The following is a 15,539-nucleotide window of genomic DNA, read 5'->3' as shown; positions in this document are numbered from 1 at the left end:
TGACTTTGTCCTTATAAATAAATCTCTGGTTTATAGCTAAGGTGTATCCAGCTACAGCAATGAGAATAAAAGTTAGAAAAAGCTAATCTGGAACAGGATATCTAATGAAATTCAAATTCCTGCTAAGTTGGTCTTTGAGGCTCAAAATGTTTCAAACAATACCCGACCCTACTTTAAAAAGTGCAGTCTCGTGCACAGCTTGTCACTGATGCAGCATTAAGCAGCGTGTACTGTAGGATAATGTATATTATTATTATTTATTTATTATTTTCACATGTGAGAACTGTTCTGAAAGCTGCAGATTCAACAAAACTAGCAGGCAGAGGGATCTGTGTATTCCCTACTGTCTATGATCACACTCAAAAAAACAAATCTAACCGTTAGTCTTAAGATAAAACAGAACACCCCTGGTCTAGACTCCATGTCTGTCTGCCTCTCTGGCATCGCCATATTCACATTATGTCATAGGGCAACCCTTTTTATTAATGTTACATGATAAGCCAGAAAAATCCTCTTTATTCAAACTCCCTTTAAAAGCAGAGGTTCAGTCGTGCGTGTATCGTGTGTGTGTGTGTGTGTGTGTGTGTGTGTGTGTGTGTGTGTGTGTGTGTGTGTGTGTGTGTGTGTGTGTGTGTGTGTGTGAGGGGGAGAGAGAGAGACGAGAGAGTGAGCGAGAGGGAGAGATCAGTTCATTATGCACTAGGATTGACCTTTGACAGGCCCTGCTCCCCTGTTTCTAAAACTAAAGCTGGGGCTGATGGGCATTTAATGTGCACCGCAATCAACTGTCATTCAGCAAAGGGAAACAAAGAGCAGCCGTGTTATTGCAGCTCCCTCTCCTGAGGCCCGCCTTTATGGAAATCATTTGCATGATGCATTTGGAGAGGGTGAAACAGAGTAAGTGAGAATTTGTGTGCGCTCTGCTGGAATTGGAAGTGTGTATCTGTTTTTGTATTTGTTTGGTCTGTCGATGTCTCCCTGACTCAAGTCTGAATGTAGGAACTTAACCTCAGCAGACTAAAGTTTAGAGATTCAAAGAGTATCTACCTGCAGTAGAAAAGCCCCGATCGTATCACGTCAAAGGTGTCGGATGTGTAAATTGCACGCAACAGCAGTGCTACCGATCGTTTAGACAGCAGGTAGATTAGGATTCAACTACTTTAATCTGCCCCTTTATCTAAACTCGGGATTTTACATCATGAGCCGACATCAGAGAAAACATCTTAATATTGAGAAGCTTAAGGAAAGGTGCCATTGATCAGACTCCACTGAAGTCCAATGAACAGAATGAAACCAACAACAAACTCATCCAACACTTAATAGTACAGCTATAGTACAGCGAGCCACACACACACACACAAAAATGCTCACAGTGGAAAAAACACATGATAATTACACAAAGAGCTAAATACAAAAACAATCAAAATTTCTAAACCTCAGCACCAATAAAGCCTAAAATACTGAGTCATATTGAATTCATTTGATTTTGCAGCTGATTCCAGGAGGTGAGAGCAACAAATCAAATTCAGATCAGATTCACATCTGCCAAAAACACAAATGCTAAACCTTCAAACTCTAGAAACCAGTCAGTGACATCATCCACACCATTGCATTAGGCGACACATTTCCTCATTACGATTGACATGAGCCCAGTGCTTTATTTTGTTTTGTTTTTCTTGCTCTTCCTATAAAAGCTTACACTCTGAGATCGAGACAAGTCCCCATCACTGACATTGCTTAACTGTATCACATTTAACAATGACAACTACTGCCAGCTACTTCAGTTAACCTTTTTCAAAATGTCATATTGGTGACTCATTTATTCACATTTTCGGATGGGAGGAGGGGACGCTACAGGAAAGAACAGAGTAAATACCATTTTTTCCATTTGCCTTTTCACAATAATAAAATTATATATAACTCAAAAAATACCACACAATACTATGTAGGTTCTGAGCTCATCTCAATAAATCTAATTTCGACTTATAACAAGAAGATTACACCTAAGGAACTCATATTTATAATCCATCAAAGAAACCTAAGTGAAGTACAGAAATTAGGCATGTTCTGATAACTCATTAACAATGTGTCATGTGAGCAGCTGTGGAGACGTTTCCACATGTGGTGCCACACTGTGGAAACAGTTGAGCAGAAGGTTGGGGCAGATAGTAGATTCCTGAGGTGGGATCTGGTGCCACTTTAGGAGAACCAGGCAGGATTATTGATGGGCCAATTAGCAGCCAGTGTGTGTGTCATCCCCATCCACAGGGGACTCTCTGATAATTAATGAATAATTTAGCATGCCTTTATGTAAATGCTGATAGGGGGTAGAAGTAACTGGAATCCCACATTCCTATTGTTACAGATTTGACAAAGTACACCTTCGAAGCACAGGGGAGGGTGGGGTGGGGGCGGGGGGGTCCCTTTTGTTGTGTGCTCTGATTTGTTTCCAACAGCAACAATAATTTGGAATATTCTCCTAAGGAGAAGAATGATACATTTACCCAAATCATTTTTCCCCATCAAAGCCGCCATGTATTCAAATGCATATAATTATATACTCTTTGTGAACTGCATGCTTATTTTGCTTGTGTTCCAGCATGCCGTGCTGTGATGTGGATTCCAGTGAAAATGTATCATAATGAACAAGCCTCGTCTGCGTGCAAGGCTCAGGTTACTTTAATCCCTTCCTTTGTGAAACATCTGTAGCTGGAGTGTAGACTTTAAGTTTAGAAAGAAAACCCAAAACACTCAAAAAGAATGACAGTTTGACTACATGTCTGTCAATATGTTACTCTTTAGAGGGACCTGTACTCTAGACTGAGGATTTAAAGACATACAATCCTAATTTAAGACATCAGACAAGAAACACCAAGTGATTGCAATTAACCAGCTGGTGGACATTAAACCGGGGTTGCTTTGAGTCCTGAGAAGCAAAACTGAGGGCGTCTGATCTCGAGTCAGTAACCAGCCCACAGCCTCATCTTGAAAAGCTTTTTCTGCTCGCAGGTGGGAAATTTATTATCTTTATTTTAACCTCATGTGGGACCTCTTGTAGTGATTATCTTTGCTCTGCTTAAAAGTAAAACTGCGTGTCCATACTACAGGTTTACACTGGGCCTATCTGTGAAGGTTCTGTGCCTCGCAGTGGTTTGCGGTTAGCTTTATGGTCTGGATTGAGCTGGATTTCACTTCAGTCTTAACGAGGTGACAGTGAACGCTTTCCTCCTTGCCTCACTGGTCCTTAAAAACCCTTTTAAGGACTTATGGAGAGCTGTCCGTAAGGATGTTAAAACATCACTTAACAAATCAATGCGCTCATTTGCATGCCAACGGTGATGCAAGTGTATGTTGCACGTGCGTGTGTCGCCGATGGTGTGGGTGTGTAATTAAAGGCACATGTTGTGTGCGGAGCCGTTGTCAGCGGCAGACTGTTTTCGTTCGTATTGATTACGGATGTATAAAACAAACACTTGTCAGATTTGGATATATTAAAATGACTGTTTAAGAACAAGCTGATTAAAAACATCCTGAAAACCACATTCAGTACGTGTGACAGTCAAACATCGTGTTTTCACGTTTACAAATGATGATCCAAGAACACTGAATCGGTAGTCGGGACCAAGTTTTGTTTAGTTGTATTCTTTTTGGGCATTTTATTAAATCAAATCATAAATCCGCCCATCAAATTTATATTTTAGACGACATCTCTAATGGAAACCGGCCTAGTCCTTTTACCTTAGTACAGCTTTATTATCTCACTTTTTGATTCTCTTTTCCTTCTCCAAGTTCAGCAGCCCACTTTCCTTCTTCCCCCTTCTATTTGTTCTCCCACTTACCCCTTTCTTTTCCTTCTGCTTTCTCTACCAGTCATCTGATCCTAAGGATCAACTCCTCTGGAGTTTCCTTGCCCTGAGGTTGACAAGCACTCTGATTAAAGGGCTTATTAGCTTGCAGTAAATGAGAAGCTAATTGTCATTGTGAAGCACGCAGAGGAAGCCTGTAAACAGCTAGAAGAGAGGGGGGCCCCCCAACATAGAAAGGCAAGGGGGGGCGTATGACGTAAGGAATGAGATCCTTAGAGCAGCCATGCAGCTAACGAACCATTTCCTTTATTCTCATATTCACACACACCAAGAAAAACCCAGATGGGCCGCGTGTGTTACTTCAGTCCAAAACCCCACCTCCTTTCCGGCTCAGCTAATTAGACAGGTCGCAACTGTGAGAGTTCTGGATATGGTTCAGTGGAGGCACTCGTCGGCAAGTGGAACCTGAAACTCTAACCCTAATGCTCGGCTGTTCTCTCCTCCCATCTTTCTCATTATCTCCTGACCACTCTAAAAGCAACAATATCATGTTAAGGGGTGAAAAGAAGCAGAATGAGCAGTGATTGGGAAAGTCGCCACAAAACAAACACATCATGGTGGATTTGATCCAACTTACAGCCCAGACAATGGAGTAAACACTACTGATTGGGGAGCAAATGGCACTGAATCCAAGTTAGATAGCAATAAAACTGTGGTGTCTGCGTCCTTTTAGATTTAAGTTCATGCATGACTGTAAAAATGCAAACTAAACAATGATGCCTAAAAAAAAAAATAAAGACATTATTATTATTACAATTGTTATCAAAACAACTGCTAACATCATCATTATTATTATTATTACTACAACTGGCAAGAACCAAGAGAAGCTAAATCTTAACCACTGTTCACAAGCACCTGCGAAGGACTTAACCATCTGTCCACCTCCACTCCAAAAGCCTAACAAGCTAGCAAATACTTCACCGGTGCCACAACACAATGGGATCAAGTGAGCAAAAGCTAAGTCAACAGTAAGAGCTGATTACACACAGAACCGCTGAAGAGGGCTTCTGCTTCTGGATGAAAGAATATTTGGATAGCTGTTGAGAGAGGCATTATTGTCTCAGATGATTACAGAGTTGGCTGCAGGACTGTGTGGAGGTGTGGAGGCTTCTCAGCACAGATTGAAGATGATTAGGATGAATGGCTCAACTGATCAGCTTGAGTGTAGTTAGCCTTCAAGCAGAGGTTATTAGGGTGTGGGGTTATGTGGAGCTGCAGCTTGTTAGTGCGAGACTGTCTGCGTATGTACGTGACCAGCAGCTCCAAACCATAAATACATCCTCAAGGAAACCCATGAACTATGCTCATGAAGTGTAGGAGGAATATGCATTAATTAAATGTGACGCGTTTTGCTTCATTTTCAGAAATATACTGTTACAAAACTAAATAAACACTCAGAAAATACCACAAGAACGAGAGTATGCAGCAAAGCATCCCTGCTCTGCGCTAAATTCTAACAAAGTGTCCTAAAAAAACACCCTAAAATAAGATTGCACACAATTTCCATCACATAATTTTATTCATGCAATCACTGGTGCCTTTGTTTTTGAATATGTCAGCCACCTTCTGGGGTCTTTGAATGTTTACACGGCATTTCCTGGGAATCTATACAACAGCTGTATGGCTATTTCCTTCTCGTATGGATAATAGAAGTATGACAAAAAACGTCTTAAAGAAGTTATCTGCGCTCATGCTCCAAGGAACACATTAGTTTGAGATGGGGCAAAGGGCAAGTACAAGTGTTTCTTTAAATAAAGCCAGGATTACAACACGGATATTCAGGAGTCTGAGACGCAGCACAGAATAATGCTGCAAAAAAAAAGTGCCTCGGTACACTTTGGCAGAAGTAAAATGAAAGCATGGAGGAGTGCAGGAAAGGGAGAAAGACAACATTAGTGAGTGAGTATGTCAGCAGGAGTAGATCATCCCATTTCTCAGGCTCTCATCGGGTCCGCCATTACGTCATCGAAAGGGAGGATAAAGGAGGGGAGGGGGAGATGAGCAGGCAAGAGAGGGAGGCGAAGAAGAAGGGGGGACAGCTCGTAAAACACCGAGCACACAGTAAACATGTCTGCCCTTATGCATGACAATACCCCTTCAGTGAGCGCTGCCTGATATTAGCCAGATAACCTCCCTCTACCCCACGTGCTAGTTCCCATCCAGCAACAAGGCTTTCAGTGGAGACGCCAGGGGAATAGATTAGCACTAGGCTAACATGGCAAACTGTCTTCTATTACCGGGGCCACTCTGGGATAGACGACGTTAAGGTTTTCACTCACTCAGTCATTCACAAGTGCACAAGTATTTCTTAGTGGTTAGTGGCTGGTCGCTGCAGTGGTTTACCTCAGCTCATGCATGGGTTCCTGTGGGGTTACTGTGAGAATAAGATGTGGAGGCTGGTGGGAACGGCATTATGCGAGTCCCAGCGGGTGTCTGATCAGAGAGTGCAGTACGGATGAGAGGTGAATGTAAACAGTCGTGATCTTTGACTTTGTGTAGCTGGTGGTCTGAGCTGGGGAGCGATCATGTCTGGCTGTGTGACTTGTGGGAAAAAATGCAAGACACATTTTTGTCTTCTGAGTCTACTCACTTACATTTCAGATACAGTTCCTGCACAAATCCCGCTTTACAGTAAACTTTAGTAAAATCTTTATCCAAGTCTTTCAAGCTATGTTGTCAACTTAAAAAAGAAATCTTATGTATAAGATTTTCATGTCTTAATGTAATAACATGCCTGCTGAATAACGGGTTTCTTGATTGCATCGTTTTTTGCAAAGTGTTAATGGCTGTCAGCACATAAAGCTGACAAACTTCAGATTTCAAACAGGTTGAGAGTGTGAGGCTTGGGGGGTAAAGGTGATATGTCTCAAATAAATATGACATTTGTCTTTTAGCAGCCATGTAGATGTACCTCTGCGGGCAGGATTACTGTGATGACATCACAATAACAGCTGTAAGGCCGAATGACAAAGTATGAAACACACTCACGTCACTGTCTGCTGCAAACATAATTATTATTATATCAATATTTTCATTTTAACTGCAACAAAAGCAAAGCTAGAGTTATCCAGTGCTTGTAGAGGTTCATCTACATGAATCTAAATGCTGGAGCTTTTAAATGCACTGACATGGGAACAAAGGTCTTAAAATAAAAGCAAAGACATCACTGATAAACTCTTCAGTAATGGATAACAGAGTCACTCAAAGCTTGTTAGCAAAATCTGACTGGACCATATACACACACTATATGTGCAACTGGTTAGCAACAGAGCTAAGCTCCAGACGTTACTCTCAGACATCAGCAAACATTTATAATTCATGTTGTTATCAAGAGAGCTAAGATGCATACTAGCAGCCGCAGACTGTAATGTGTGCAGCATGTGAGGATGACTTAGGTCATAATAATCCAACATTACTGGAATAATGCACTATTCTGCCTGGCGATGCAGAGAGAAGCCTCTTGACTTCTCTAAGCTGTGCTTCAGATGTTTTCAGTTTAGCCAGCTTGCACTGAAATGATGATTATGTGTTTTGCATGAATGATTGATAGCATGTGTTTCAGTGCCCTGAGCACTCTAATGTGCTAGGGTCATATAATTACAACTTGTGGCTACAGAAGCTACTCTTTAGCAAAGCTTGCAAAGTGTTCCTTGAGATCTAAAGTAGCATATAGTACATAATGCGTTTTCAGTGACATCACAGTCACACTGAAAATCCTACAACGAGTAGTTTCTTATATTATAGCACAGGAATAAACTGTGCACAGAAATTCAACAACATGACAGATTCACAGTTTCTGCATAGAGTAAGTAAATCAATGGGAGGCATAATGGTCGTCTTTGATGAGTTACACAAGGTTCTTTGGCATCCAACACCCACAGTGTCTTCTTCTGGCCAGCATTCTCTGTGCCGTTGCTTCTGACCAATCACTCAGCTGCCTTTTCCCATTCACAAAGAAGAAAGGCTCCCTCTTTCTGTGAGGCCAGATTAGCTGATGCCTCTGTCACTCCTTTGAGCGAGTTGATACTTTATAAGACGGAAAAGGCCAAAAGTAAAGCATGCCCGTCTCTCCCATGTGTGAGGTTTGCAGGTCTGTCAGCAGCGCTTCAAGAGCTCAGATGACTGAAAGAAGCCAAACAGCTGAAGCAGGGACCAGCAAATAAGCACTGGAGAGTTTGGTTAAATGGCAACAGGAGAAAAAAGTAACAAGAAGCCTCGGCATGTGCATGTAATTGCAACCGTAGAGTTAAATATGTCTGATTAGACAGCTTTCCTTTTTTAATAATGAAACTATTATTGTGATTGTAACTGTATATTTCATTTTAGGCACAAGCTGTATGGTGTTTATAAAGATTTCATCCAACACCAATGTCTGTCTACATTCTTATATTAGTTTAACACTGATCTATGCACAATAAAAAAATAAAAAAAATCAGCAGTGTTTGGCTCAGTCTAGCATCAAGATATACCCACAGCAGATGGCTGCTCTAACAGACTGTAGTTTAGCCCGCCCCATCTCAGTAGCTGCACTGAAACTTGGAGCCATGACAGCACAGGTAAACACTGATATGGAGACAAATAACAGTCAAATTTACACGAGCATACACACAAGATCACCTGCTATCGCGCTAATGGTTAGCAGGCCTGAAAAGCGAGGTATGGTCGTACATAGTGGAATGTCAGAGCGGCTGACAGTGCCCAGAGAAATGTAGTTATCTGGTGGAGGAGGGATCAAGTTCTTAACCTCTCCTTCGACCCCCTGGTAAAAACAACAAGCAGCCCCTGATCTCCATGGCATGCTGCCTCAAGACCCCTGTGTCTCCACGGGGATGTATGTGTGGATGTGTGATGGACCACGAAAAAGGGAGTGCGCCTTTACAAGAAAGCATTTAAGTATACTGTAGGCACTTCCCTTAAGCCGCGGAGGTGCTGCCCCGCCTCCTCCCCAAAAACTATTCTTCAGACCTGTGGTTTTCAAGTGGAGCCTTCAGTGTTGTGTAAGACATTTGTTGAACAATAAACTGTCTAGGCAAAAACTTGCAGTTAATCTGTTGCCATGCAACACACTTCCTGCTAAACATTAGCGATAACTTATGACACTTCTAAAGGAAAGCATTATGTACAGGCTACAGTTTGATGGTAGGCTTATATCATTTTTTTTTTTTACCCCCCCAACCAACCATGCAACTCTGAACAACAAAAACAAACTGCCGATTTGCGGAGCAGCACAATCCTTTACTGAGAGAGGCTTTTAATGGCCTTTCCAGATTGGGCCCTAATTAGCTGTTAATCATCTAAGGCTCATAACCAGAGTGGAGACAGCAGGCCTGTGTGTGTTCGTAAGCAAGTGTGCATTTGCGTGTGTTTGCGTGTTCTCTCCTGCTGTCTATCCTTGTGTTGCAAAGCCATTAGCAGCAGACAAGCTAAAGAGAGCCAAACAGCCCATTAACTCCTTCACTCTTCCTCTCTCCTCTCTACCACGCTCATCTCTTTCCCAACAGTACCACAGTTGCCAGCTGACACCCTCTAATGCCAGCTATCTGTCATGACCAGAGACCTGTCCACCCACACATCCCTCCCTGTACCTTGGCGCTGTTTCTATGTGATCTGTAGCATACGACTGGGTCTCTTAAAATGGTAAAATTACAAAGACAAACTGCACTCCCACACTCACAATCCCAGCTTATTTTATTATTTTAAGTGAAACCAACAGATTCCAGGAAGTGATTCAGTCTGAATAAATTAGAAAATTATACTTAAACTGACATTTGATAGCAGAGCTTTTATTCACAGTCCCTCTGGGATGAAACCTCCTATTTTCCTAAGCTTGTTATGTTTCTGTGCACCTACACCTGCCTGCTGGTTGCACGATGGATCAATATCTCAGTTTGGAGAAGGAGAGAAAGAAAAAGCAGAGTGAAATTTTACCAGCTTGAAAGCAGCATATCTAGTATGGGTGCAGACCAAACAGAGTCCAAATTGCATCTGCAGTGCCAAATGGAGCACAAAGGACAGAAGCATGGGGAAAAAAATGAAGAAGTAGAGGAGACCAGCACAGTTAAACCAGCGATGAAAGGCTCTTTTAGCTGTTTACAGGAGACCACATTAATGCATATATTCATACAATAAGGTTTCTGTTTCTTGATGCATTTTTTTTCCCTTTTTTTGTTTACAATATTATACAAATTATGTTTGTTTTTACAATGACTGTGTTTCAACTCTACATTTGAAACAGAAATAACTCAGGACAGCAGATTTGAACATTAAAACCGGTACTGGTTTTATTTTATTGTATTTATCCGCGACACCTTAAAGGCCGGTCCATGAAAATATTGTCGGACATAAACCGGTCTGTGGTGCAAAAAAGGTTGGGGGCCGCTGCTGTAAGGAGCTACTACAGCACTGTGAACAAGCATTAGGCAACAGTGGTGAGGAAGAACTCCCTTTTAACAGGAAGTAACTTCTGGCAAAACCAGCCTCAGGAAGAGGCAGCCATCTTTTAATTTAAGAAACTAAATAAAAACAATCAAAAACTTTTTAAACTTCATGCCATTAAAAAAAAAAAGTTGGACTAGTGGTTCTGGTTTTTGGGGTTTTTTTTTTTAATGCATAACAATTTCTCAAATATCTGTCAAATATAATCCTCATTTAGCACAAATGAAAACTCAACTTTTCCTCCCCGTGAGTATAAAACACTGCACAACAGCCTGCAACGCTGCCGCCACAACAAGCGTCCCTCTAATACATCCACAGCGGGCTGCATGCTGACAGCCAAAAAGAGGGAAGTGTGTGATTAATGATAGCAGCATGGTCATATCAGCAGGCTAGTTAACAGACCCCCACCATAAGACTGCACAGGTCACAGAGCACACCCAGCCTCATCAGCACCCATTACTACTGTGGGCACACATCACACATGGAGCTGCCACTGCTTTTACCCCAAATATGTAACTGAGAGGGAAAAGTGGCCTGCGCTAGGCTCCAGATTACATTGCGTTATAACCCACAGTTTAGTTTTCTTCTGTAATTGTGTTTATGCAAACAGACAGACAAAATTATGAATAAGCTTTATTTGTAAGGGGACAGCTGTCCTTTCACTGTCAGTATGAAGTTAAAATGTTTTTAAAGATAAAAGGGCTAAAAGCATAAATGATAAGCAATTTCAGCAAAACAGAAGAGAAAATGTTAACCCCCCATCGGAGGCTTCTAGATCTTCTAGTGCTGAGAAATCTGATCCAAAGTGTCACCTTAGTTTCCCAACAGTGTGTGTGCATGTTGTGTAAAGCACAGAAGAGAACATCTAGAGTATAATGAAAACACGGCAGCCAGTCTGACAACATCTGACGTGAATATACACACAGAATATTTCTGCCTTTGGCCAGGCGGACAGGAAAGGGAGATCAGAAAGTGGATACTGCATAATTATTCTGCACAAAAACACAGTTGCAGTTGCACACACCGGCATGTTCCAGATGTGCATGAACAGAGCAGAGAGAGGGACTGTGAGGCTGCATGGGGATATTAGACGGGGCAGAGCTGGATCAATTTGCCGGCAAAGCAATCTGAGAGTTGGGGAGGAGGGGGAGGCTCAGGTAACAGGAAGAACTGTGTGATGGTCAGGAAATAACACTGTCTCTTTAAATTAGCATTTCCAGCTAAGCTTGGGGCTCAGATGGTCTGCGCTATGTGTCATATGAGGAAGAAAGAAAACAAGGCTATACATGAATGACAACAATAACACTTTTTTCTTGCCTAGACTCTATGATGGCTTCAATATATTTTTAATGCACACTTCCTTTAACCTGAATCATACATGGGACACAGCATTCATGTGTTCATGCGTCTTACCAGTCGATTAATGCGCACAAATTCTTCTGGGGTTTTGGCCCAAGGTGGCAGATCAACATCAGAGACTACAGTGCCATCCTCCATCACTCCCAGGTTGTAATTGTTGGCGTTAACAAACATCTCAGGAAGATAGTAGAACTCTGGGATCAGCTCCTGAAAGGGTAAAGCACAGACACATAAATAAACACACTGGTTATCGGGAGAAAAGCAAAAAAAAAAAAAAAGTCAATCTTACAAAGCAGTTTGAGAATCTGGAACAGTTATCAGACATGATGCTGCATCTGTAGAAAGCTCTGCATAATCACCAATGGAAATTTAGAATAACGGGACTGCTAGATCTGAACATGATGTCCAAAAAGATAAAGAGTATGTTCACCCCTGGGTCTGTGCCTCACAAAAGGCATGGTGGTCCTGAACCAGTTCAAACGATCAAGGTACCGTCCTCACATGTGAAACAGTGCTGTGTGGGTGTGAAAGGAAAGAAAGCAACTGGTGCTTCTACAGATGTCAGGGAGTAAATAAGTAGAAGCTTTACCAAAAGAAAGAGTGTAAAGTCCTGTGAGTCTTGATCAGCATATATTTGATGAGTGTGGTTTTGCAGACTCCAAGTCAAACTGTGGGCTAAGGGAGGTGGACTGCCTCCCCAAATTAAAGCACATTATGTTACAACTCAAAAAGCCCTTTTGAAGTGTTGAGTAACTCTTTAAGAAGAACAAGAGCAGGGAAAATAAACACAACGAAGCGGCACTGTTTTGTATATAGATAGTATTGCTGTATTGTTTTCTGAATGGCAAAATTATTCGTGGAAATTACAAGACGCTGGTCTGTTGTAAAAAGCCTCTGAGCGTGCACTCGGCTGTGGTTTCTCCCTATTCTGATGCGATGATCATATTCTTTGTGTCTTAAAAAAAAAGTTCACTTCTGATTTCCCCCCCTCTTCCACAGCAACAAAGAAAAGTCAGCTAAATTCTCGTCTTACTATGATGATTTTATTTGGCTGTCACAAACAACACAGCATGTTTTCAATCTGCACGAGAGTGAAGAGAAATGCAAGTATGACAGGAGATGTAACCCTATATGTTTAGCCATTTGTCATTCTAAACAAAGCAGAACTTGCCACAGTGAGTATAAACATTAAGATTGTGTTTGAGCTTAAAAACATGTAGATAAATCAACAACGCTTCCCAGGCTTTAGCTGTTGTGTTATTGTTGTGGGTACGTCTCACAAACTTCGACACAATCAGGACACGGGAAGGTTCAGTTCTTGGCTGTGTCATGCAAATAAGGAAAGGAAAGTGGAGCGTGAAATATATGGTATATTGCATTTTTTCCCAATAGACTGAAAAAAATGAAGGGAAAGTAAATGTCTTAAAGTGCATTCTGTCTAATGGTCAGCAGGGGGCAGTTGCAAAAAAGTCAGATTATAAAGCGTCTATGGAAAAATTACCCTTCATCCTATTTGACTGGAGAAAGCAGCAAACACTTGACACATGCATTTATACTTTCAATCACTAATTTATATTCTTAGTGAATAAAACACAATGATCATTTGCATATTACAGTCCTCATTAGAGTCAAAAAAGATGCTTTAAGATGCTACAGTATGAGTGTGATGATGGGCAAATTCTGATCTCAAGCCAAAAAGAGAGGACTTCACAAACCAGTGGGTGATGACTTGGTCCTAATTCAAATTTTTAATATACAGTCCATGTGCTCTATGAAGACTTGACAGGTTTTGTGTAGCAAAATACATAATTATATGAACTATAACTATCTTAACTACATTCACCTGCATATACAGAAAAACACTATATAGAATCAATTATGGCCATTGCTAAGGGAATTTGGTGACAAACATGTTAACAACCTAGCATTAGAAATGAACAGCCTGCCTTCAAAACTAAGTGGCGACTGGCTGACAGCTAACACTCAAAGCAAAAAAAAACTAAACTCGGAAGTCAAGAAGCATTTTGAAAAGATTCAATTCTTAGCATATGTAACATGATCTTTACAAATACAAGCAAATACAGCCAAATAATAACATGCCTCTTATCAAATTAGCTGCACAATATCTCCCCCTCTCATTAATGGGGTGAAAACATCCAATCAAATGAGCAAGCAAACACACAGCTTTAAAACAACACGGCACTTCCTCACTTCTGAAATCTCTTCACTCCACAAAAGCTGACCTAAAACTAAAGGTCACCTTCTTAACGAGGCCTCCTGCTCACCCGGGTTCACCGGCTACAGCCTGCTGTAAATTTGAGCAGGAGAGAGCGGCACCCGTGCACGCACGCATGCACATACCCCAACAAAACCTTGAGGGCTTCACTCCCCAACACTCAAGCCTGCCTTACATGGACCATTATGTGCAGTGGCCCTTTTGCTCCAGCCTGGTCAGAGGCCAGCCCCTCTGATCCCCAATCCTGTCCTGTCATGGGTCACTGGAAGGGGCTCTGGCCTCTGGGCTCTCCTGCTACACTTCCACTGTTGCTACTTCTAACCCCTCTTCTCTTGTGTCTCCCCCTCTGATGCCTGTGGGCTGAGGCTAGGGGTCAGGGGATTGGGGGTGGCAGGTCATTCTAGCGTCACCCAGGCTAGAGACACATTGAATCTAGGTGTTGTAGCCCATTATCACCCCTTCTTTAACAGTGGCGTATGAAAACACAGAGGCTTTTTGCCCTCTGGCAGAGACAGAGGGTTACCATCAATGGTCCCAATGCTAAAGCTAAATGGTGTACTTACCATGCTGAATTGATACATCTCACCCCTAATTCCTCTATTGCTTAAAAGAGGAATTAAGCAATATGGATGTGACTGGATTGCATCCAGTTGGTTGCACACATTCATATTTTGAGCAAAAAAAGGAGCATGAATGTGTGCATCCAACTGGATAAAGTCGACAGATTTTCATTCAAAATATGCTAAAAATTCAAGCTGAACATGGAAACAAACTGACGACGTCCAGATTTCCTCTTTGTTTTGATCTGAAGTTGAGCCCTCACAGTTTGATCCACATTGACAGGTCGAGACTAAGAGAGCAAACTAGGGCTGTTGTTGGGCTTTTGCAATCAAGCATTGGCCAGCTACACAGTAACACAATCCACATGTTTTATCAGAGGGATGCGGGAGGGGGGTAAACGCAATCAAGCGTCAAAACCCCCAACACCACTGCTGTTCCCCCATCCAATGACCCAGTGCCAGGAGAGCAAGCAAAACTCAGCTTTGACAGAGAATGTCTGAGTGTAGTTGTAAATGTTTTAGGAGAGCAGTTAAAGTGTGCGCTGGGGGTTCGAAGGCGCTCGGTATGAGAATGACCTGTGCTGTTTCAGGGTAGATCCGTCGGCGCAGCAGAGTTTGGGGGCCCAGTGGGCAGGGATTCAAGTCCATGTTATAGCTGACTGAATCTGAGACAGACGGCTGGGACAGATGAGGATTAAACCAACGCTTTGATCAGAAGAGCAGGAAGCTATCATTGCATAGGGACAATGATTGGTAGTGACTGGACATTACTCTTTTGAAACCCTCTCTTTTTTATGTGTGCTGGACGGGGATTTATTCTTCTGCAGCGCTCGGGACTTTATCGTCCAACTTCTGTTATTTTTGTCCCCAGATCCATAGTGAGCATGCATAAGTATGAATGGTACCTTAACATCAGATGTGTCTCTCTGGCAGTTCCTCCAAGCCCTGGATACTGAGGAGAAGGTACGGTCAGCATGATCAAACTTTCCTCCTTGGAAGTTAAGGAAGAACGTGGTGAAGGGTTCCTGGAAATTATAAAGGTTATGGTTAAGAATATAAACTGGGGAGTCTACTCCTATAACT

The 15,539-nt window shown here is 42.0% G+C and overlaps 1 protein-coding gene across 7 annotated transcripts in view; it reads right to left on the bottom strand.

The window, feature by feature from the left end:
- The window catches only part of lrba (LPS responsive beige-like anchor protein), a 173,125-nt gene that overhangs the window by 23,310 nt on the left and 134,276 nt on the right, over positions 1–15,539 (bottom strand). For all 7 annotated transcript variants that reach the window (XM_039612938.1, XM_039612940.1, XM_039612941.1 and 4 more), the window contains 2 exons: positions 15,362–15,481; positions 11,715–11,867 (listed from right to left, as the gene is read on the bottom strand). In XM_039612938.1, the coding sequence (XP_039468872.1) occupies positions 11,715–11,867; positions 15,362–15,481 (273 nt within the window). The remainder of the gene's footprint in view (positions 1–11,714; positions 11,868–15,361; positions 15,482–15,539) is intronic.

This window comes from Oreochromis aureus, linkage group 6, assembly GCF_013358895.1.
Source record: "Oreochromis aureus strain Israel breed Guangdong linkage group 6, ZZ_aureus, whole genome shotgun sequence".
NCBI classification, from domain to species: domain Eukaryota; kingdom Metazoa; phylum Chordata; class Actinopteri; order Cichliformes; family Cichlidae; genus Oreochromis; species Oreochromis aureus.
This window is presented reverse-complemented; position numbering and strand designations above follow the sequence as displayed.